The sequence below is a fragment of the Pseudochaenichthys georgianus genome, chromosome 9, assembly GCF_902827115.2.
Source record: "Pseudochaenichthys georgianus chromosome 9, fPseGeo1.2, whole genome shotgun sequence".
Lineage (NCBI taxonomy): Eukaryota > Metazoa > Chordata > Actinopteri > Perciformes > Channichthyidae > Pseudochaenichthys > Pseudochaenichthys georgianus.
In genome coordinates this window covers 7,833,143-7,857,703 of record NC_047511.1, presented here as the reverse complement: position 1 = coordinate 7,857,703, position 24,561 = coordinate 7,833,143, and the positions used below count along the sequence as shown (strand labels likewise).

The window sequence follows — 24,561 nt, the reverse complement described above, 5'->3', positions numbered from 1 at the left end:
CTACGATAATCTGAGCTGTTTAACCAAGGCTGCACAAAAACACCAAAACACAGCAGGGCATCTTAACGCAACGATCACCATGAAGACTTTTGGAGACACAAGGATTGATCTACAGCTGGACGAACAGAGACGTAGAGAAACGATCATTCACAACGAAAAGGTGAACAAAAATCGGGAGATTTTGAAACGTCTGATCCACTGTGTGATTTTCCTTGGGAAACAGGAGTTGCCTTTCAGGGGCAATGATGAGAGCAGAGAATCAGCCAATCGAGGTAATTACCTGGAGCTGCTTACATTCATAGCAGAATATGATCCAGACTTATACTACCATTTGTCCACTTCTAAGGTGTTCATTGGAACCTCGAGTCAAATACAGAACGACTTGATAAGTGCTGTGGCCGAAGTGATGGATGAGACCATCAAAGAAGAAATAAGTAAAGCACCCTTTGTAGCTTTAATGCTGGATGAAACAACAGATGTCAGCAATGCTGCACAGTTATCGTTTGTTCTTCGGTTTGGAACAGACAGTGGCGTAAAAGAGAGGTTCATCAAATGTGAGGATGTGACAGGGAAGAAACGGGCAGAGGATGTAGCAGCCATGGCCCTCGGTTTCTTGGAGGAACATGGATGCATGGACAAACTTGTAGCCCAGTGCTATGACGGTGCTGCCGTTATGGCATCGGGGCTGAACGGAGTCCAAGCCGAGGTCAAGGAAAAGATCCCACAGGCACTTTTCATACACTGTTATGCACATGCCCTTAATTTGGTTTTATCTCAAGGTGTAGTTAAAATTAAAGAATGCAGAATTTTCTTCTCACACCTTTCTGGCCTGGCTGCGTTCTTTTCTAGATCGCCAAAACGAACGCAGCTGCTTGATGAAATATGCCAGAAGCGACTGCCACAAGTGGCACCAACCAGGTGGAATTTTGCATCAAGATTGGTGTGCACTGTCTTTGAAAAGAAGGATGCTCTTAAGGATCTGTTTGACTACATAGTTGAACACCACAAGGAATTTGATGATGCTGCCATTCTCAGTGCTGATGGCTACCTATCAAACCTGGGCAACTTTGAATTTGGCTTTTTCCTTTCAACTTTTAACGACATATTTGCGCATGCAGATGTGCTCTTTGACATCTTACAGAAGAGGGTGGTAACGTTTTGCATTGAAGGGCAGAGGGATTGTTTCGATCAAATATATGATGAGACTGTGCAGGACACCGGCCTGCCAACTGGACGGAGAGCCCACGAAGATTCTCGCTCACACTACAAGAAGCTGCACAATGGCATTCTTAAGAACATTTTAAATCAGGTGCAAAATCGGTTTAAATATCACGAAAAACTGTCATTCCTTTCTCTTCTGGACCCTCAACAGTTCACCAGCTTTAACAGCAACTTCCCTGAAACTGCATTCGCAAGCCTCACAGAGGGCTACGGGCCGCACTTTGACTTGCCTCGGCTGAAAACAGAACTGTCTGTGATGTATTGTATGACAGATTTTCAGGGAAAGAACCCATCTGACCTCCTTTTCTTTTTCCAACGAAAATAACTTTGTGACAGCATGCATCAGCTATATGCACTGATATGTCTGGTTGTAACGATCCCCGTCACCACTGCATCTGTGGAAAGGACATTTTACGCCCTCAAACAGATATAAACATATGCACGGAACAGAACAGGACAATCCCGACTCTCTGCATTAGCTTCCATGGCTATTGAAAGGCAACTTCTTTTGGATCTGAAAAGCAGTGATCAGCTTTATGACCGGGTGATCGAAAAATTCATCCAAAAGGACAGGAGGATGGATTTAGTCTTTAAGTGAGGACCATTGGTGAGTGAGATTAATTTTGATTTGCTGGTTATGCATCTCGTTGAGCTGGTTGCATTTTGTTTCCACACACTTGTTGATGAATGGTTCGTTAATGTCTGTCTTGAGTGTAGTACGTGTTGTTGTGCATTTAAATCTGACAAGAGCGGCTGCGGCGGCGTGCGTGGTGGGGGGGGGGGCGTTTGTGTCTACAGAAGGTCCAGTTGTGATAGACACGCTTCGCCACTGTTAAAAGGTAATCCTTCTGACATTGGATGAATGTAATTAACTTTAGCTCTCCAACTAGTTTATTCACGCAATTTAAACCAAAGTTTAGCCTATAGCTGCAATATCAGTTAGTGTGCATGTTGTCGGACGTCCACTGACTAACGTAGGAGCCCTCAGCACTGTTTTCCGAGCACACTTTTCGCAAGGTAAGCGCGTCGGAATGTGCTCTGTCAGCCGCGGCCCAGACTTCTCCACGGTCACAACCGAGGTAAAGGAGGGTGCGGTGCAGCGGCTGCTAACCAGAAAGCCAGTCAGGGGCAGTGGGATGGAACGGTGTTGTTGGACGAGAGCGTGTGTATACTCGCTCGCTGAAGAGAGGTGTAAGATGACAGTCAGGAGGCGAGGCCTCCTTTTATACGCATTCAGGTAGGCCCGTCCCGGCTACGTTTATAGAAGTCTCAGTGGATGAATGCTTGCATGATATGATCAAGGGGTAGTACCCATAGAGTCCAGTAGAGGGCTCCACCTGTACTTATATAACAAGGGTTACTATACGTAACCCCTCGTTTTCTTTACTCATGAACTACTGAAGTGAAGGTACTGAGTTAAAGACTGACTTGTGGTACGGCAGGAGACAGAAGGGTCAGGTCTTTGCTGGTTGGTTCTCAAAGAAGTGAACTAAAGACCAATGGCTTCCTGGGAAAAAGTAAAGTGATATTAAGCCAACAATTGTATAATGATTAAGAGGCAAACAGTAGAATGAAGTCATGCAAAGGAAGAGCTCAGCTGAAAAGATGCAAAACACCTGTGTGGTGCTTTAATGTCAAATAACAAATGTCCGTCATTCTGTACAAAAAGAAACATCAGTGGATGGTCAAGGAAAGTCAATGTGATTACAAATCTTAATTCCAATGTTCTTGAAACATTGTCCCACTCGTTCAGCTTCTTAGGATCGCACATTAAGTTCACATCGGACAGTCTCCTCGGACCTTCACTGATATTGCGTTGTTCTGAAAGAATGCAGCACCACTGTCCGTCTCAAGAGTTCATAGTAAACAAAAAACAGAGAGGACGAGTTCAGTTTGTTTCTGTTAGAACAATGCAGAGATGCCTTCCTCCTCCTGAAGGAATGCTTGAAATAAAGAAACTGTGAATAAAAGAAACTGCATTTTAAAGACAAGCTCACAGACACAAATAAACCCATAGACATAACACTGATTGTTTTGGCAGTGAACTTGATTCCGAGGCAATGGAGTCTGGAAAACTTCCCTAAAAAAGTTTGGCAACACTCAGTTTCCTTGGAAAGAACCGATTATGAAGAAAAATAGGCAAATTATGTTGAAATGAATGAAGGATCCATTTAAAACCAAGTTTAGTAATATTATCACATTTGGAAATATATTATGTATTATTTGCAAGCGATTATATTTATTGGAGTTAAATAACTGGATGCATTATTTGGAAGGTAACAAATAATCCTTATTTCCAGGAACCTTCAAAGACCCTCACATTTAACCCACTAACAAATGGCTTAAGTTTTAACCGAATAAGAAATGTTCTTTTTCTTCACTTAATCATTCAAATGTACAGATGACGCTGCCAACCTTTTTATGTTGGACTGTACCTTTTAAAAAGTCGGAACCAGCAAAGCGGATGCAGGAAATCCTCCCAGAATCCACTGCCTCAAAAATATCCACCATCATAACCTCAACAGCCAAAGAGTGTGTAAAGCTAGAAATAAATCTGAGCAGAAAACACACCAGTGTCTCACAGATCTAAGCAATGAGAAGTATTCCGCTGCATCGGAACCAAAAACAGTATTTGCATCAAACCTAAACATAGAAACTACACATAACAGGTGTGATCCAGGTTCTACCAAAGCAACAAAGAGAGCCAAGGCTGAATTCTGTATTTGTATCATTTATCATTTATCATTTTAACAAACAAGTGACTAAATGAGACAACTAAACGTCATCACGCCAAACATTAGCCACCTTTAGCTTAGCGGTGCTTACATGAAGAAATGTGACCATAATGTAGCCTACTGTAACATTAGGTTTTTACTTCTGGCAATCGCGATATGTGGGGATTATCCTGCTGAACAGAACAGTTCCGTGCTACCCTGGTAAACGTTGCGGTTGCTTCCTCTTGAAGCTGCTAGTAAGGCTTAAGAGTCTCAATACTAACACATTTTGTTTGGCAGGATAATCTGCACATATTAACATCACTTCTTTCAAATAGTTGCAGCGTAAATACAATAGCCAGAAATAATGTCATAATAAATTCATGTCACTCCCGCAAAGCTAAAGACGTTCCTCCCCGTTAAGTAGTCTCATTTAGCCACTTGTTAGCAGAAATTCACAAGTAGATTAATTACAGACACATTTTTTGTCGTAGTACAAAACGTGAAAATCTCTCAAACTTGTGATGGGTACCCAACCAAAAATGTATTCATAAATGCATCGACTTTGATATGAGGAAGCCCGGAAGTGCTAAAACGCTAACTTATGTCCGGGTTTAGGACTCATTCCTGCCCATTATTTAGTTATTTACAATTAATATCGTAATTCCAGCTACCAAGTATTGCCACACTGAAACAGACCCAGTTGTCAGGTTTTAAGCTTCGGGAAAGTTTGTCAGGAGTTTGAAATCTCTGGAGTTGGAATGATCAACTTCTGTCTCTTAGAGTTCATAAGGTCTGCCGTCTGTCCGCCGCTAGAAGGTGCATCCTTAAACCTCCTTGTCTCAAACACATCACACAAGTAAAGTCCACTTCATGCCAAAAATACTGCATAGATAATACCCATGAAAATAAAAAATAAAAATGTGGAATATGATGCAAATGAAAATTAAATACTACTTTATATACAGTGGTTTTAAAACTATTTGTGCTGGTGTACGTTAACCAGGTGCGCGATTATAACCACTCTTTTTTCAAATCATATATGTGCATAAACATAAATACTAATACTTCATCTTTAGTGGAGTTCAGAGCAACTTTGCTTTCTGTTTAGAAAACATTTGACACCTTTTAGTTTAAGTAAACCAATGCAACCTTAAATGTGAAGAAATTCAAAATGTATGACAGTATTTTTTTTGCTGATGTGAGATTTCTGAGGATTGATACTCCAACTTTGTTCAGTCCTTCAATAAAAGCAATTGCTTCAGTATCATTACAACACATTATTACATTATCATGTTCTTCTTATTCACTTTGTAGTGATTCAACGCATGTGAACAAGAAAACAAACAGCAACAGCTTTGTTTGTCTTGAACTGTAGAAAAAAGCTCAAGAGTCAAACATAGGAAGCAAAGAACATGAGAAACGTATGGTAAGCAAACTGAAACACATAACAATCAACTTTAAACTGTTCATAAGAGTGTGAAAGTGAAATAATCCTCACTCAAACTGTTTCTTGGAGTGACAAGATCTATAAAAAGCTCGTCAGTAGTAAAGGTTTTTTTATTCAAAAGCTTGCCTGAAACCTTTTTAAGGAATTATTTAGTGTATAATCAAAAGTATGTTTGAGGAAGTAATGTGGGGGCATTATGGGTAAAAGAGAACAAATGCTGTTTACCTACATTTAAGATGAACATTTGAACTTTTAATGGTCTTCATCGAAAAGTCACCTTCACTAATTGACTTTTAAGTCCAAGTGAAATGAAATGTATTGATTTCATTTTATCTGTGATAAATTACCAAAAGACCAATTCATTTCCTAATCGGCGTGTAGTTGCAATATACCAGATATATAGTGTATAATATATGAAGTGTAAAACGGACTTCGGCCAATCAGCTTCCCAGTCGGATTCTCTCACCACCCACATTTTCTTTTCCTAAATCCTGATTAATTCTCCTTCTTATTCTTTCCTTGACCAGTGACATTTCTCGGTTAGGAGTGGTGAGGAAAACAAATAGGACCTCATTTTTTAACAAGTTGACAAGTGTCTTTTTTTAGAATTGTATTATTTCATGCAATTTCTAAATAGATTTATAGACGTTTATCCTTCTATGGACATGAAAGATATATGTGCTATTGTTGGAAACGGTAAGTTCTGCTGGTTCCTGCCATGTTTGTAAGTGAAAGTGTTCAGTATGCCTGTTCAATTTTGATGAAACAGAAACAATGACACCCTTCTTTCGGGTACTCACGATACATTTCTCACGTTGGCTGCCGCTCTCTGTGTGCTCTGTGCTGTGTTTTGTTTGCTATGGGCTCTCTGTCCTTCAGGGGGCACTGGTTAGTTAAACATTACTGGTTTTGCTCTTGCCCCGGGCCCCCCCCCCTCCTGCTGGGCTGCCTTTACTCTCTGACTTCTTGCCGGGTGAGTTCTGACAGGTGGAGCCTGGCTGACTGTTGTTGTTGTTGTGGTTTGTGTTTCCGCTCAGAGTCTCCATGATGGAGCGGAACGCCCCGAACGACCGCTTGCTTTCGGAGCTTCCTGTTGGAGTCCTCTCCTTCCCATGATGCCCTTTTGTCTGCTCTGCCTCCTGAGTGGTGCTCTTGTGCACCTGCTCGTCGAAGGTGACCCTCAGCTTGAGGTTTTGAGACGTCTTCCTGCGAGACGAGGGCGACTTCAGGGCGCTCTTGGGGCTGGTGGCAACCTTCTGCCCGTTAGCGCCGTCGTGGAGTTCGGCGGGAGCGTCTGGAGTTTTACCGTCGGCCGCCTCGGGGTCGCTGGAGGTGGGGGAGGGGTTGACTCCGACGCTATCTGCTGACTTGGACCCGCTGAGAGTAAACGCCAGCTTCCTCTCAGCTGTGGAAGAGAAAGACGAGGAGGAGATGGAGGAGGGGAGGGGCTTCCTATTCGTCAGGGGAAGTTGGGTTGGCGCTGGCTCCTCCTCTGTGATTGGCAGGTGGGACGGCCTATCGGGTCGCAGTGTGTTTGAGGCAGGGGCGTCTTGAGTTTTACCTTCCTCTGGTGGATAACCGTCTGAATCTGATTCGCTCAGAGAGCGCTGCATGATCTGCTTGAGTCTGGCTAGTTTGAGCTCTCTCCTCTCCACGAGCCCCGGCCTGCGGGCCCCAGGGGCCACGGGGCCCCCCGCCGGAGGCAGCCTCTCCCTGGGACCCAGCGTGTCCTTCCCCAGCAGCTGCCGCGGCACAGGGTCTGCGCCCACCCCTCCCTGACGAACCAACCAACCGTCACCTGGAGTCCCCTCTGCTGTCAGCATCATCTCCGGCCACGCCTCCACTGAGGGCTGATGGGAGCTGGAGTCCAGAGAGGGAGACAAATAAATGTACTTTATTTATTTTTTGTATGTGTAAGTTAAAAGGTAATGCCTTTGATCGTTATTATTATTAAAACTAATACAAATAACAACACCCTCAATACTGCTTATACTATTATTGCTTACCCATACTATTACATTAACTAATAATAGTACTGGCTTTCTACCATATTCATTTGACCCCTACTGGAGCTCTTTCTCTAAATAAATGAAACTAAATAAAAAAAAGACAAATCAATAATTCATAAAATGACATTGCTACTGACATTAGACCTGCTGCTAAAACTACTCCTGGTTGTGGCTCAGGACGTAGACCGACTAAACTGAAAGGCAGGTAGATCTCCAGCCCTTGTGACTGCATGGCAAAGTGTCCTTCGGCAAGAACCTAAAGCCCACATTTCTCCCGAATGAGCATTATATCAGAACCTGATACGAAGCATGTATGACTGTCTCTGAATGTGTTTGAATGGGTAAATATTGGGATGTCAGAAGAATAGAAAGGCACTAATAAAATGCATATCCATTGTTCTTCACCTGTATCGAGCCCTGCTGCTGGTGCCGGGTGCAGATGGTGTATTTAAGTTGCTTCACCTAAGAAAACTGTAAATGCTGCTGCGATTATTTCTTTTTAATCTTAAACTCTGATTAGAAGTTCTTGTTAGCGTTGTGACTCCCCAGTCTCTGCTGTGCTTACTTGTCAGTCTATGGACATCAGTAAGGTGGAGTTGAGGATGGTGGATCCATTTCTGACATTTTCAGGATAAAAAAAATGAGTTTTAAACAGGAAGTTGCCTTATCTTAATAATGTCAGAAATGGATCCAATAGCCTCAATAACCTCCAAAACCACACCAAACGTTTTTGCATATCATCAAGGTGTATTTATATATGCTAAATAATGCAATTTGTGCTAATTTTGCTAATTGTCCAACATATGCAAGTTAGCATCCAGCAGTTTCTTTGTGTTGGGGACCCGTACTTTACATTTCCAACATAAACCTTTGGGGTACTCAACTTTTCCGGGTTCCTGCTGGCAACTAGACAATGAGTATTCTTGCACTGAGTGAAAATAATGTAGTTTGCCAGCACTGACTCGCTCCCTTGACATCCGTGTGTGTGTGTGTGTGTGTGTGTGTGTGTGTGTGTGTGTGTGTGTGTGTGTGTGTGTGTGTGTGTGTGTGTGTGTGTGTGTGTGTGTGTGTTACCTGGGTGATCTTGAAGGTGAACCCTCTGTCTTGTTGGGGTCCATCAGCCCCTGCAGTTGTTTCTGTAGAGTGATCCTGTCTGTTGCCTGTCTACATGACAAACACATACACACAACAGGGTTAACGCTGAATTCATCTCTTAAAAAACAACCTTTACTTGAAGACTCTGTGGGCAACAGACTGCAGTACGTGGCTGAATGCATGTGAACAGTATGTTTGGAGAGCAAAGGAGGCACAACGCATCGGCTGAAATGCAATCACGGAATCCATCTGCGTCCATATGACAAAGATTTAGCTTTCGGAAGGTTTAAAAACGGCAGTTTGCAGAAAGCTGGCTCTGAAAGGGAGTCAATGATATGATACCATACACTCCCACTTAAAATATCCAACTTTACAGCAGATATAAACATGTTTACACCCATTTTTACTATGTTCAAGTTTAAAGACAGGTAGGTGCTCCTGTTGAACCACCCAGGCCCGCCTCAACTTCCGCCCATTTTTGGATTTGGAGGTCAACCGTGGTGTCACTCCCAAGATGGCAACAGCCGGATTCCCCACGTTGAGCTTCACTGTTCAGAAACGTGTTGTGATGTCACAGAGGTTTCATTTATGGATTTGAGTCCCTGTTCGAAGTGAGCTTGTAATCAGTCGACGTATCATCAAATGCCTATTCAGCTAGTTTTCATGAAATCAAACAGTTTACTTTTTACAGCAAACAGCCTATCTGCCTAACTTTCTTTGTGGAGGAAATGGGGCTTCCTTGAATGGGCTGAGAATGCACGCACAGCAGTAGCTGGAGAAGTTAATCTTCTTGGTGAGTCTGCCAATATTCTGCAAACTAAATTCTAAAATACAAGTTCAATGAGTCGTCTCAATGGTTAGAAAGACTGCATTCATGATTATCCAAACCGGCTGAATAAAGTACAAAAACCTACTCCTTTAGGTAAATACATTCAAAGCATCTGAAGGCAGATAGGAAGACAATGTATACACAACTATAGTGTTGAAGATTATTAGTGTAAGAATAACAAAAACTGAGAAACAATCTCTTACTCATTGAGCTGTTTGGTGAGTTTAACAACCTGCGATGCCAACGACATGCATGTTTCCACGACGACCAGGTAGCGAGCGCAGGTGGTGTGTCCCTGCCGCTCGGCACTCTGGGAGGCCCGCTCCCCCTGCTGGTTCTGGAACGTCACGTTGGAGCCGTACTCCACCAGGGTCTAAAAACACACACACACACACACACACACACACACACACACACACACACACACACACACACACACACACACACACACACACACACACACACACACACACACACACACACACACACACACACACACACACACACACACACACACACACACACACACACACACACACACACACACACACACACACACACACACACACACACACACACACACACACACACACACACACACACACACACACACACACACACACACACACACACACACACTTTAAATTAGAAACATTAAGGACACTTTGAGATCTTTTATCAGCACTGCTGCCTACAGTATGCACAGTATAACACTCCCACAGGAATGATCTACTTGCCTCTGCTGAGAAAAAGCAGCTATTGTATCAAACAGATCATTAACTATCAGTGTTTTGATTGTCGGTCCAGCTAGCCAACAGGAAGCAGACAAGACTGATAACATCCGCCTCCAGCAGGGAGTAAACACACGAGCTGTGCTTTGTAAAACACATTCAATAATACAAGCGTTGGGTCATCAGTCGGAGCAGAGCCAGGACACACAGACTGAGAACAGAACTGAGATCTTCATTGTTTAAAGAGTGAACAAATAACAACTGGTGTGTTAAACCATGCTCTCTATTATTGAGCTGCAGGTTCCACACTCTTTAGCTCAGCTGCATTAGTGCTTCACCAGAAAAGGTCATTGAATGATTACTTGAGTTCTTGTTTCGTGTCACACCTTATGTGCAGTTTGATGTGTGCTTTAATCTAAAAGTAAGTAAAAGTACCTCGGGACAAGAGGAAACATGATGTTGTTCCTCTATGTACTATACACAAAGGTGGAAGAAGTACTCAGATATTTTGCTTGAATAAAACTATAAATACTACATTGTAAAAAATACTCCGTTACAAGTAAAAGTCCAGCACTCAGTGTCCTCAAGTAAAAGTACACATGTATTGGAATCAAAATATACTTTAAGTAAAAGTACACATTTTCCAGTATGGCCCATATCAGATTCAGAGGTAAATTGTGAACTTTCCCTCCACTACATGTATTTAATCCCTTTAGTTACTTCACAGATGTGGATGAATGATGTGAAATCTAACCAAGTGTTGAATCAGACTTTAGTTCCACCTGGAGTAAATCCACCAGCTACCCTGCAGTCTACAAAGTCATTCAAACTAGCTGCACCTTCACCAGCTTTGAGAACACTTTCATGATCAATCATTATAAAACAAATCATAGATATTATTCTGAAATGGACCAATCAAACAACGACTACTTTTACTGTCGCTACTTTAAGTATATTTATAGTTTTCTACTTTTACTCGAGTAACATAAATGCAGGACTTTTACTTGTAACAGAGTATTCCTCCACTTTTAATGAAGTACTCTGGAAGACAGAGACGGGTTAAGTTGGTATTAGTGGTGTGTTTTCCGCAGCTCCCACCTGTATGCAGGTGAGGTGTCCGTACTGAGCGGCCACATGGACCGCACTGTTCCCGTTCTGGTCCACTTCGTCCAGAGAGATGGCCTGCTCCTGCATGAACTGAAGCAGCCACAGCAACACTTTCTCCTGGAGACAGAGCAGAGAAAGAAACAGAGACCCATTACGCCTAGGTCAAAAAAACACACTCATATTTGCAAATAAACCATCCAAATGTCAACATCAACAAAATATGGCACTGTTCCGTTTACCACCACTGGATTGATTGATTGATTGATGTGTGATGCGATCATGTTATAATAAAGTTAAAACAACTCTCAGTTTGTCATGCCTTTCGTATTATAACATGACACGTGTATTTGTTTTATCTCACCCCAAAATACAAGTTAATACTAGTATTTAAACTTGGGATTAATCATAGATTTGTATTGGGATTAACGCAATTATATGTTTGCGAATGACAGCACTACTTCAAACACAATGTAGGTGCTTAATATAAAATTGCATGCATAACCAAATGTAGGGAACTAGTAGGTTGTTTCTGAAGGCGTGTCCGCAGATCGCTACGTGGACCCACCAAGGGAAATCTAACCCAGGTGACTGACAGCTGGCCATGCTGTACTTTACTGAAACATCTACTGATTTGTTTATTTACCCCCCCAGGTTTCACAATGTGTTACTCCATACTGAAGCCTTTATTTCATTGACTGATCAACCCACAGAAGTTAGTTCAAAAAGATTGTCTGGGCAATTAACAACCACAATAAACATGGTCAATTTATGAGATACATTTTAATCCAAAACTAATATTGGAATCATTTTTCATCTAATGATAATATCCTACTAATATGATTTACAAAGACACCAGAGGAACAGCAGAGATGTACAGTAAGCTGCTACTGTTGCTGTAAGCTGTAAGTCCAGAAGTGACACACTATTGACATTATTTTATCAATTACGCAAAAGGCTAACCTCAGTACATGACCATTGCATGTATGTGTAATGTGTATTTGTGAAGCGCTTTGAGAATCTGGAAAAGCGCTATAATAAATATAAGGAATTATTATTATTATTAGACTCGGTAAACAAAAGTCTCCCTCCTAAACTCTAGGAATAAAAGGTAGTTATTTAAATAACAAATATGTATTTTATTGATTTAATTTAGTATTTTTAAAAGGGCCTTATTATGCTCACTGCAAGGTTCATATCAGCATGTAGTGTCTCGACATGTCTCCATGCTTTAATGTTCAAACAGCTCTTTATTGTTCTCATACTGCCTGTGCTGCAGCACCTCTTTTCACCCTCTGTCTGAAACCAGAGCCCAGTCTGCTCTGATTGATTAGCTGGCCGGCTCTGTTGGGATTGTTCAACCGCTATCATGTACAATGTGTTGAACATAGTGATGTCACTATGTTACAGAAGTAAACAAAGGAGTCAAATGGAGATGTTTCAGGCAGGGGGGGAGTGTGTGGGAGAGAAACTCCCTCTGGAGGGAACACAGGGATTTGAGCCTTTGCAGACCGTTAACATGCACACAAACCTAGAGAACACACTACAGGAGAGGGAAAAACCCAGGGCCCCTTTAATGGGTTTTTTATTTTCTACAAGCTCAATGTCGACTACATTGAGTAGTGTTAGGGAAATAATGATCTCAGACTCCTAGATGTGACAAACAGGACCAACCTTGACGTCTATTTATGTCCTTTAAGGACACAGGCTGCTTCAGCCAATAATGTTATTGTTCCCATTCTGTGACCGGTCAACACTAGGTCACAGATGGTCTTTGTTGTGGGTGCACTGGGACACTTCCTTCTTTGTTGTTTGAGGACTCCAGGGTATGACATCTTCGAGGCCATAAGTGGCGACGCAGGTGACTCAGTGTGCCCAAACTGTCTAAAGCTCTCTAATCAAAACATGTTGATTACTCTCTTTTGAAACCAGTTAAATGGGCTAGCAAGAGAGAGGCGCTCCAGAGTTGACGTGGCAACCACCCGTGCAGTCAGACCGCGACTGTGTGACTTGTGATGTGAATTTTCCGGCATCGAAGCTCCTGCTCTACCCTTCTCCTTCCTGAGTCGGTGACTCCCACTGCATTGCTCCACAGACGTTTCCATAACAAGTAGTAGTCGTAATGTAATCCATCTTTAACGATCTCTGTAGGGTGGTTCAGCTCATCACACCATCATGGCTGTATTGGTGGATTTAATAGCATTGAATTGTATTCATGCTAAATGAAAATGCTAACCGCACTAAACAGGAGAATAACAACAGAGCTACTTTAAACATGTGAAAGCAGCCACAGACTCACATGGATGATGTCTAACTGCATGATGTCCTGATGGTGACACTTTCCAGACGCTATACTTTTTAAGGCTTTCCAGATTGTTTTAATGAGCGGTGGATAGTACGCTAGCTTGCGTGTGTGTTCGTATTCGTGTATTTCTGTGTTACCTGTCCGTATCGAGCAGAGTAGTGGATCAGACTGGGATGTTCTCTGGTGCAGCTCAGCTCGGCGATGGCCTCCGTCTCACTCACCATCCACCTCACACACTCCAGGTGACCGTTCTGACACACACACACACACACACACACACACACACACACACACACACACACACACACACACACACACACACACACACACACACACACACACACACACACACACACACACACACACACACACACACACACACACACACACACACACACACACACACACACACACACACACACACACACACACACACACACACACACACACACACACACACACACACACACACACACACACACACACACACAAAATGTTTCAGTAAGGACCAGGTGGTTTTGAATCCGTCATCACATTATCTGACTGAATAAACAAGCAACTTTTTGATAAGAGCCAATCAGGGCTCAGCTTCCAGCTTGTCTCCAGATAACACACTTCCTTTCTGGCAGCCAATCAGAAACCCAGTTTCCACAGCAGGGCAAACATAACAGGACATGCTCTTTCCAGAGACAAAGTGTCAACGTTCTTAGTCGATGTTAAAGTTGTTGTTATTACCACAAAGTGGAGAAAATTAGGCAGATTTTTGCCATTTTATGATGGGCACGAGAAATACGGTTGAAACATTTATCCTGCACAAAAAACGTTATAACAGTTTTGTTTTTTTTAACAATCACACAAGAATGCGTGACACAACTTTGATGTGTAAGATTTCTGTCCATCAGCGTTTTTATTTGGGTTCTATTGTAATAGAGAGAAAGGTTTAAAATGGCTATTTTCTAGGTTGTGAATTGATTCAAAAATATTGAACCTTTACTTTTGATAATAGAGTGTGCAGTGATGACGTATATTTGTAGGCCGATAAAATGTTATTTCCGGGTTTTAAGATTCCTTTCTGCAACCCTTTATTATGCGAAATGGTAAGAAAAATACAATAAACCAACATTTCAGTTAGTGTTACTGAGCTAATCTTTCTTAATAGTTCATAAAACATTCAAACTGCTTTGTTTCTTCTCAAGGAATTACGTCATAAAACAAGCTATAACTACCCTACTATGTCTGCTGAACAATCTTAAAGCCAACACCTGTATTTGTGAGTAAACACACACTTTTAGGTCTGACGTTCACACACACACACACACACACACACACACACACACACACACACACACACACACACTAGGGGTTTCACCAACTAATCGACTACCTTTACCACTAGTCGGCGCTGTAGGCCCTAGTCAACTAGTCGTGAAAAAAATGGAGGTAAACGAGGTGCTGCAAAATGCTCCAAAACTTGTCCGACATTCTTATGTATGGCAGTACTTCAACAAAGATGTAACCAACTCCACAGTGAAGTGTCAGTTGTGTACAGCTGTACTGAAGTACAACACAAATACATCTGCTATGCGCAACCATCTGAAGATGAGACACCCGCTGCCGATAGCTAGCACTAGCAGTAATGCTAGCACCAGTGAGCAACGGACCGGCGTCAGCACAGGACAGAGGCAGACGAGCAGCAAAATAAAACGGGTCTACAGTGATGCGGATGATGAGCTACGGGATTACTGCCAGCGGACACTGCATATCCCCACAGTGAATAACCCACTGGAGTGGTGGGCAGAAAACGCGCACCGCGTCCCCCGTTTAGCCAAGCTTTCGAGGAGCTACCTGGCTATTCCAGCCACAGGCACCCCGAGTGAGAGGGTTTTTTCCCTGGCAGGCAACACTGTCACCCGAAAGCGGTCAAGCCTCCTTCCCTCACATGTCGATGCGTTGGTGTTCCTCAACGCAAACCAACAATCTGGAAAGGTGGACGTTATCGTGGAGGACAGCGAGTAAAGTGTTGCGCACTGGATTTACGTGGTATTTCAGTAAACAGAGTTTTTTGCTGTCGATTTTGGTGAGTCCAGTTACTGTTTGTTAATTACTAAGTCCAGTTACTGTTTATTATTTACTCAGCCATGTAACACAAATTAAAATGCAGTGTTTAATGTAACTGTATGCGTTCCAATATAAAATACAGTTGTACACCTCTCTTTGTGTGTATTTATTATGACGTAACGACTAGTCGACTGCTATTTTGAAAAACGTGTCGACTAGTAAATATTGGTAGTTGTGAAACCCCTAACACACACACACACACACACACACACACACACTGACCTTGACTCCCAGACCAGCCGGGGTGAGCTGCTGGTTGTTGCGCTCGTTGAGGCTGTCCTCCCCCATCAGAGAGGTGAGATGCTGCAGACAGTCAGCGTGACCCTGGCAGGCGGAGACGTGCAGCAGGTTGTTCCCTTCCTCGTCTCGGATCAGCTCCAGGTTGTCCGCCGCCAGGTGAGGCTGTAGGGGGAGGTAGATGTAGAGGAGGAGAAAGAAAAAGAAAGGGGGTGAGAATGTGTGTTAAAAATAATAATAATGAGTAAAAACCCCAAAGGTTCATCCCAAACACTTATTTGGCCCCGCCTTTCCCTCACTTGCGTCTCTTCCTTGCATCTTAGCTCCGCCCCTGTGAAACGCGTCTCTTACTCGCGTTACAGGTTGTATTGGACTACTTCAAGTCACTACTTCGAACAGTTAATGACAGATCATCCTTTCACAGTAAAGACAGCCGTAGTAAACAGACCGCTGTGGAGTAGGGTGACCAGATCCCAACAAACCAAATGTGGGACAAGGAGTATGGTTGTGTGGGACAATGTGGGACAATGTGGGACACCCTCTCAACAGCACCCCCCAACCCCCGAAAAAAAAAACCGTAACAAATATATAACAGAGCAGAAAGTGAAGTCAAAATGCAGTTTTTTAATAAAGAAAAGTAAACTAAGGCTAACACTTCAAGTGTTTAGAAATGCATCTTCTTAATTAGTGTATTACCTGTACAAGTAGGCACCACATAAATTAATAGATACAATAAAACCAACACTGGCCAGGAGGAAACAGAAACATAATAATACATCAAATAAAATAGCTTTCAGTTTTGTCCATCAACAGAAGGTGGGCCCCCCCACACAGTGTGGGCTATTTTGTCACCAAGAACCACTGGTGTCTTTGACTCTGTCAAACAACTCTCCACAGAGGCAGGGGCAAGCACATCTGTTATTATGGACGCTGCTTTTGTACGACCACATGACATTTTCTTTACTATCTCAGAGTCTTGAAAAATGGTCGGCGCTAGCTTGTTACCAGTCATTTGACCGGTATGAATGGGAGTGTTGCACTGTATAGTAAACACTGGTTATTTCTGCTGCTGTTACCTTGTCTGAGTGACCATCATTTTTTGGTTTGAGTAGGAATGTCTCCATAGAGTGGGATGTCTCTTTTTGAGCGACACGTTTCTTGTGAGAATCGCATTCTCTGTGTCTTTTGACGTCGTATTCACTGCCATGTGAAATTGAAAAATTACTCTTGCAAAGATTGCAAAAAACTCTCTGAGAGTCGCCCTGCACTGGCTTCACCCACGGGTAAGTGTCTTCCCAGTCTTTGTTGTATGTGCATCTTCTTTTCTTCTTAGCTGTAGTTTCAGTTTCCTCCATTTTCCATAACCTGCTGCGTCGCCTGCGTTCGTTGTTGTTGTTGATTGGCGGGGTGGGGGGGTGTGTGTGAGTGAGTTACTCTCATTGGTTAACACCATAGACTGTATGGTTAACACTTGACCAGCACCCGCCGTGTGTTACAGTTTGATTGACAGCAAACACAGCCCCCTGATGATAGCCTTCCCTGCTTTCTCAACAGCCATTGGATGAATCTGATTTTAAAGAAAAGCGTTTTAGCCAATCAAAATGAAATATGCGGGACATCGTCTCAATTTGCGGGACGCACCAAAAGTCGTGAAAATACTGTGCAGTCCCGCGCAAAGCGGGACATCTGGTCACCCTACTGTGGAGCTGGGGGCGGAGTTTGGTGAGCGAGTAGCGAACACACTTCTGCACTCGTGTAAATTCTCTCTTCTGAAAGCCTCCTCCCTCCTCCCTCTTCCCTCCTCCACTCCTCCGTGTGCATTTAAGCAATCGGGACATCCTTCAATATGGCGTGTCCCTATATTCTTCCGAGTCAAGTTCTGGTGGAGAGAGGAGACGAGGAGGGACATTGGGATGAACCTCAAGTCTCCTCTCTGCCTCAATCACTAGTGTCAATCAAGTGTAGACCACTCCCCTACCCAAGCTTCTAAATGCCGCCCTTTCGGCCTGTCACTGCCGTCTTCCCCTCCAGAGACTGCAGGCAGAACAAACCACTGTGAGTTTGCACATGGAGTTCTCAATTGTTTGTACCTAAATCGTTTGATATGACATGTTTAGTTTAAAGTTTTGCTTATCTGTTAAATCTATTGATATTGTAAGATCTGTAATAAGTTGCCAATATACTTGTATTTAGAGAAAATCATCCACAAACCACCTGATTGACTGCAATTAACTGTTTGACGGCCTCCTGGATCCAGTGTTTTGATGTGCACACCACCTGAGATGTTCAGAGTACCCCCCCTCCCTCCACCAACTATAGTTCTTTCAAATGATAGAGGAAATATTTGTTTTAGTATGAGCAGCCACTCACCAGCAGAGACATCTGTCCCTCTCTGACGATGTTGATGATGTTCTGGTTCTTCTTGGTCTCCTCGTCCACCTCGCCTCCTGCTCCTCCGAACCCCCTTGGCCCCCCGCTGCCTCCGCCTCCTGATCCAGGAGCCCAGGGCATGGAGGCGTCCTGCCGGCCCACGCTGCACCCTGGCAGGGGGAACATCATCCCCGGGCCCCCACCTGGAGGATCTACGCTCTGTCTCTGGCTCTGGGAGTCCGGGTAGACCCGCGCAGACAACAGCTTGTCTGGAAAAGATTTTTCAAACATCAAATTATTTTATTTAAAAACGTATTTTACCAGGAAAAGCTTTCAGATGCAATGTTTAAAATGTGGAAAGATTGAAATAAAAACCTTATAAACAGGCTGTGAATACGTCTTGTTATTGTGTTGCAGAAATGAGCCCGACAACCTAGAAATGAGTTAGCATGGATAGCATTTTGCTCCAAGTTTTTTTAAATATGTTTTTGGCGAGACGCATGAAATAAGGTCTGTGGTTAGCACAACCTTGTGAATGTCCGGAGTTCTAGGTGTCATAAACACAGTGGTTGCTAACAAGTGACTAAATAGGACGACTGAACACCATCACGCCGACATGAGTCCAGCTTTAATTTAGAGGTGGTGGCGTGCAGTCATGCAATCATGTGTAGTTTGTTTATAGCCTAGCGTTGTATTGCCCCTTAAATAATCTCAAAGTGGTGTCAATATGTGGAGATTAGCCTGCTGAACAAAACATGTAAGCATATTAAATGTGTGTTTGCCTCAGATCTAGCAACATTCCAAAATCCAATAGTGAAATCCAATGGCGAACCGTGTCTACCCTGGAACCGAGGGGAACTCTGAAAGAACACGCCCATTGGCTACAAATCAATATATGATTGGTTGATCAAACTGTCAGTCCAAACGTACGCTCTCATTCAGTGCAACGGCCAGGGCATTCTATCAAGGATGTAGAATACCTTGGTTGAAGGATATTCTACCCAGAGACCCAGAACAAGATCTGATTGGTTGCTTTCTTTTCCAACACAAAACCACTGAAATGCGTAGTGCACGGTCCGAGAAGGACAAACAAATCAACGTAACACTGTAATATTGCAGATCAACAACACAGATACGACTCTCTTATTAATTTTATTTATATAATTAAATTGATTTTTTGTTTGTTTTATCTGAGTGTTCCAGGGTATTCTCTGAATACCTTGAAGGCCCTGACGGTTCACCGCTGTTATTACATGGCTTAGTTGAATACTCGATTCTGATTGGTCAATTCAGAACACGTGACACGTTGTTAATACCGAACAGACAGACCGCTGTCAAGGACTTATTGACCGTTGTTAAGGACGCTCACATCTTCAGAAAGAAGTCCGGTCGATTGAACTGTATACAGTTGGGCCGAAAAGCAAACTGCATGCAGTTTGCTTTTGGAACTGGGACAAGAAAAACAGCGGAGAAGTAACGGGGCAGAAACCCTCCTTTTTACGCAGCGGTCCAGACATAGACATCAAACGGCGACACATATTCACTTGCCAGTTACTTTGTCATTAGGGCAGGGATATCTCGATACTTTCCAAGGTTTGACATCATGAATTGTGCTACTTTTAAAGCAAGGAGCGATGTTTTCAAATCTGTAATCAAAAAGCTCCTCAAAAACGCAAGCAGTTCCTACCGTTGGCTTTTCAAACTGACAAGAGACGCTCTCACTGTTTTTCAAATGTAACAGTTTGAAAAGCAAGCAAACTGTCTGATTGTCTTTAGTTTTCCGCTGTCGTGTGATAGCAACATGGAGGATTTTAACATTCATTTTAATATATTTGGAGAGCACAGTAATTTGGAGTAATGGTTAGTGGCTGATGAGTCCCCAGTGAAGAAAAGAAAAAGACAAGAGGGACAAGAAAACAGCGGAGAAGTAACGGGCAGAAACCCTCCTTTTTACGCAGCGGTCCAGACATATACATCAAACGGCAAAACATACAGTGTGCAGTTACTTTGGCATTAGGGCAGGGATATCTAGATACTTTCCAAGGTTTGACATCATGAATTGTGCTACTTTTAAAGCAAGCAGCGATGTTTTCAAATCTGTAATCAAAAAGCTCCTCAAAAACGCTATCGAAGCAGTTCCTGACATTGCTACGTTAGTTCAAACAGTAACAACGGACTATTTTTCTTCGCGGATGCATGTCAATTTAAATCAATACATACAACTATTTTTTAAATCAATAAAATCATTTTCTAAATCCATAAAAGCATTTCAATTAATATTGGGAGTCATAACGTTACTTTGTTGAGAATGTGGCCATGTAATAAGCGGGATAATGTGCAGCGACTTGGTCATTATGGGGAAAAGAACACCTTCATGCCGATCTAGATCCCTCCGCTTCGCTTCGCTCCTGATCAGCCTGTCGGTGTTCTTTTCCCCATAATGACCGCGTCGCAGCACATTATCCCTTACTTATTACATGGCTTAGTTGAATACTCGATTCTGATTGGTCAATTCAGAACACGTGACACGTTGTTAATACCGAACAGACAGACCGCTGTCAAGGACTTATTGACCGTTGTTAAGGACGCTCACATCTTCAGAAAGAAGTCCGGTCGATTGAACTGTATACAGTTGCGCCGAAAAGCAAACTGCATGCAGTTTGCTTTTGGAACTGGGACAAGAAAAACTGCGGAGAAGTAACGGGGCAGAAACCCTCCTTTTTACGCAGCGGTCCAGACATAGACATCAAACGGCGACACATATTCACTTGCCAGTTACTTTGGCATTAGGGCAGGGATATCTCGATACTTTCCAAGGTTTGACATCATGAATTGTGCTACTTTTAAAGCAAGGAGCGATGTTTTCAAATCTGTAATCAAAAAGCTCCTCAAAAACGCAAGCAGGTCCTACCGTTGGCTTTTCAAACTGACAAGAGACGCTCTAACTGTTTTTCAAATGTAACAGTTTGAAAAGCAAGCAAACTGTTTGATTGTCTTTAGTTTTCCGCTGTCGTGTGATAGCAACATGGAGGATTTTAACATTTTAATATATTTGGAGAGCACAGTAATTTGGAGTAATGGTTAGTGGCTGATGAGTCCCCAGTGAAGAAAAGAAAAAGACAAGAGGGACAAGAAAACAGCGGAGAAGTAACGGGCAGAAACCCTCCTTTTTACGCAGCGGTCCAGACATATACATCAAACGGCAAAACATACAGTGTGCAGTTACTTTGGCATTAGGGCAGGGATATCTAGATACTTTCCAAGGTTTGACATCATGAATTGTGCTACTTTTAAAGCAAGCAGCGATGTTTTCAAATCTGTAATCAAAAAGCTCCTCAAAAACGCTATCGAAGCAGTTCCTGACATTGCTACGTTAGTTCAAACAGTAACAATGGACTATTTTTCTTCGCGGATGCATGTCAATTTAAATCAATACAACTATTTTTTAAATCAATACAATCATTTTCTAAATCCATAAAAGCATTTCAATTAATATTGGGAGTCATAACGTTACTTTGTTGAGAATGTGGCCATGTAATAAGCGGGATAATGTGCAGCGACTTGGTCATTATGGGGAAAAGAACACCTTCATGCCGATCTAGATCCCTCCGCTTCGCTTCGCTCCTGATCAGCCTGTCGGTGTTCTTTTCCCCATAATGACCGCGTCGCAGCACATTATCCCTTACATAACATCCCATGTGCTTTTAGTTGAGGGAGACCAGCTAACACAGGGGTGCCCACACTTTTTTGGCTGGTGAGCTACTTTTGAAATGACCAGCTCACCGAGGTCTACCAACCAAAAATAAAATCCCAAATTGCAAGGGTTGCTGAATAACACGTTTTACTTATACATGGGATAATAGGGCTGCAACAAACGACTAATTTCATAATCGATTAATCTATCGATTAATGAAACGATTAATCGACTATTCGAACTATTACTGTATGCCTTGCACAATTTCTCAAGCGCTCTTATTTAGCCATCAACTTTTAGATTTAGCTTGAGGTTGTTTTAGGCATGTGGAAACTAACAATGAAGACAATAAAGATGAATACTTGATTCAAAAATACATATATTATTAAATTAACTTAACAAATTGTGAACAAAATTAACATTTATTTTTATTATTAAATAAATAATATGTCACATCAAAAGAAACAACAATGTTTTAACAAATCGTATTAAATAATGTGATGACAGAACTGTTAACAGAATAGCTGAAACTTTAACAAAATAAAGTAACTCTGTTACCTCTAATCATTAACCCATGCTTGTATAATTGTGTTAACTCCGTGTGTTGCTGACGTGGAAACGTTACTCGTGGACGGGGCTACAGAGCTACTAGAAATACAGTCCAACCCGGTGCATTCCTCCGTCTGGATGTGGAGCACTTTTGCTAAATGTTTAGACAAATAGCTCGTGTTACCGCCCTTACATGCTAAACGCTCTTGGCAACGAGCATTGTCCACCTCAAGACGGGTAAAGTGTAACCACACCTTGGAGCGCTTCTCTCCGCCGTGTGTTGCTGCATGTAGCAGCTGCGTGTGTGTAAAGTGCCCCGCCCCCTCGCACACAGACGGGGAGAGAGAGAGACCATAGACGCATTTGTTTGTCTTTTTGCATGTTAGAAACGAGTTGGCGACACTAAGACTGCGAGATAATGTTTGTGTAGCAATAATACATGACCTTTATCTTTCTCAACTCGCTACTCGGAGGGAAGTCGCTGTCATATGCTGTGAACACTCCGATAATGCCTCTCCACGTTACCTTTCTTTGGCAGAGCGACGCTTGCTTTACAAATAACTAAGGCAAATAACATTTGAATGTGACATCACAAAAAAATATTCTTCCTCCCATTCTGGATGGAAGTGGTATATGTTTAGCTTTTTGCTCGGCCCCGCACTCATTTTGTTGTTTGTCTCTTTAACTTAATTTGAGTTTTCCCGACACTTGACTGATTTTGTATCGCTTAAGGGTTAACAGGGTTAACAGACTGGAAAGCGATAGGTCGCTTTTTCTGTCAAGTAAACTCCTGAATTAAGTGGCAGGCCAGCTAGCTGGTTTGGACCACAACAATACGTCATCACCGCACCACTCTAGTGTGTTGCAGAAATATGTTCTAAGTGTAGCATGCTAACTGACTAGCCCTGGCCCATAGCAAAGCAGTGAAGTCTTTGAGAAGATGCATGCCTTTATAAAACATTACCATAGTCCATCAAATACATAAATGTAGCAATGGCTTTTGCATCAAAGGGGAGACTTATTTCTGAAATAAAAACTCAGCCTCAACTTCTTCACAGGTTGCTGAATTTGACTTAATATCAATATGAAGATACAGACTCAATCACATTGCCCTTAATTGTAATCATAATTGAAATGGTCAGTATCAGGAGAATACTTACACATCCCTATGGGGGGTTTGTTCATCAATGAAGGGTGAACCAGGAGGAAGAATAAAGGTTTAGGTGTGTTTAGGCCGTACCTGCATCGGAGAAAGAAGAGAGGGAGGAGGAGCAGCTGAGGATCCCGGAGGAGACCAGCTCCGACTGGTAGCCTCCTCCAGCGGGGGGGCGGTGGAGGCTGTGGAGGTCTGGATCCATCGACTTGGACTTCCTGAGGTCGGACCACTTCACCGGAGACAGGACACAATACTGCAGCAAGCACATGAAAATGAACAGCTGATTACATCATTCATTCATAAAGCCCACATTACATTCTGAAACAGAAGCCTTTAAAAGAAAGCTGCTTTAGTAGATACAAGGTTATAAGCAGCACTATTGGATTTCAGTGTAAACAAACATGTTTACATTTGGTGTTACTCACTGTGCGCTATTACATTTCATATCTAATTATCTTTTATAAATGAAACGTGTCGGTGTTGCTGGTAGCGTATTGGAGCTTCATTTGGTTAATCATGTTAAATTGTTGATCACAGCAACTTAATAACTGTTATTCATCTACTTCTACACTAATACTGCTCAAGCACTTCCCTTGTCATAAAGACTCTTGTTAAATCCACAGTGGGTTCACACTCATTTAAGCTTGGCTAATGTTAGCTACTATCGCTGAGCAGTAAGCGATGGCACATTCCTCTTCTTTTGCTGCTCTCTACTCCTTGGTGTGTCTCATGCTTGGTTATTTCCCTGCCACCATTACTGGTTAAAGTCATTGTTTAAGTGTAGTTTAGTTACAGAGTTGGAGGCCAGAATCAGGTCAGCTGGAAAAGCAGCTTCCTACCATAATATGTCAGTTGTAAGTCGCTGTAGCTGTTAGCTCTGGGCTTTCAGTTCAAGAAAGAACTCTGGATATCATGCAGGCTTATCTTCTTTAACAAACCCAGATGTTGTTCCATGCTAGGGGGTTTTGTGAACTCTATG

General features: G+C 42.6%; 1 protein-coding gene across 1 annotated transcript in view; it reads right to left on the bottom strand.

The window, feature by feature from the left end:
- Window positions 1-2,822: 2,822 nt before the first annotated feature.
- The window catches only part of sncaip (synuclein, alpha interacting protein), a 35,486-nt gene continuing 13,747 nt past the window's right edge, over window positions 2,823-24,561 (bottom strand). The window contains exons 5-12 of the mRNA XM_034090962.2: window positions 23,667-23,835; window positions 18,184-18,452; window positions 15,799-15,978; window positions 13,596-13,709; window positions 11,148-11,273; window positions 9,522-9,691; window positions 8,469-8,558; window positions 2,823-7,245 (exon numbers count right to left, since the gene is read on the bottom strand). Of these exons, the coding sequence (XP_033946853.1) occupies window positions 6,279-7,245; window positions 8,469-8,558; window positions 9,522-9,691; window positions 11,148-11,273; window positions 13,596-13,709; window positions 15,799-15,978; window positions 18,184-18,452; window positions 23,667-23,835 (2,085 nt within the window). The 3' untranslated portion in view covers window positions 2,823-6,278. The remainder of the gene's footprint in view (window positions 7,246-8,468; window positions 8,559-9,521; window positions 9,692-11,147; window positions 11,274-13,595; window positions 13,710-15,798; window positions 15,979-18,183; window positions 18,453-23,666; window positions 23,836-24,561) is intronic.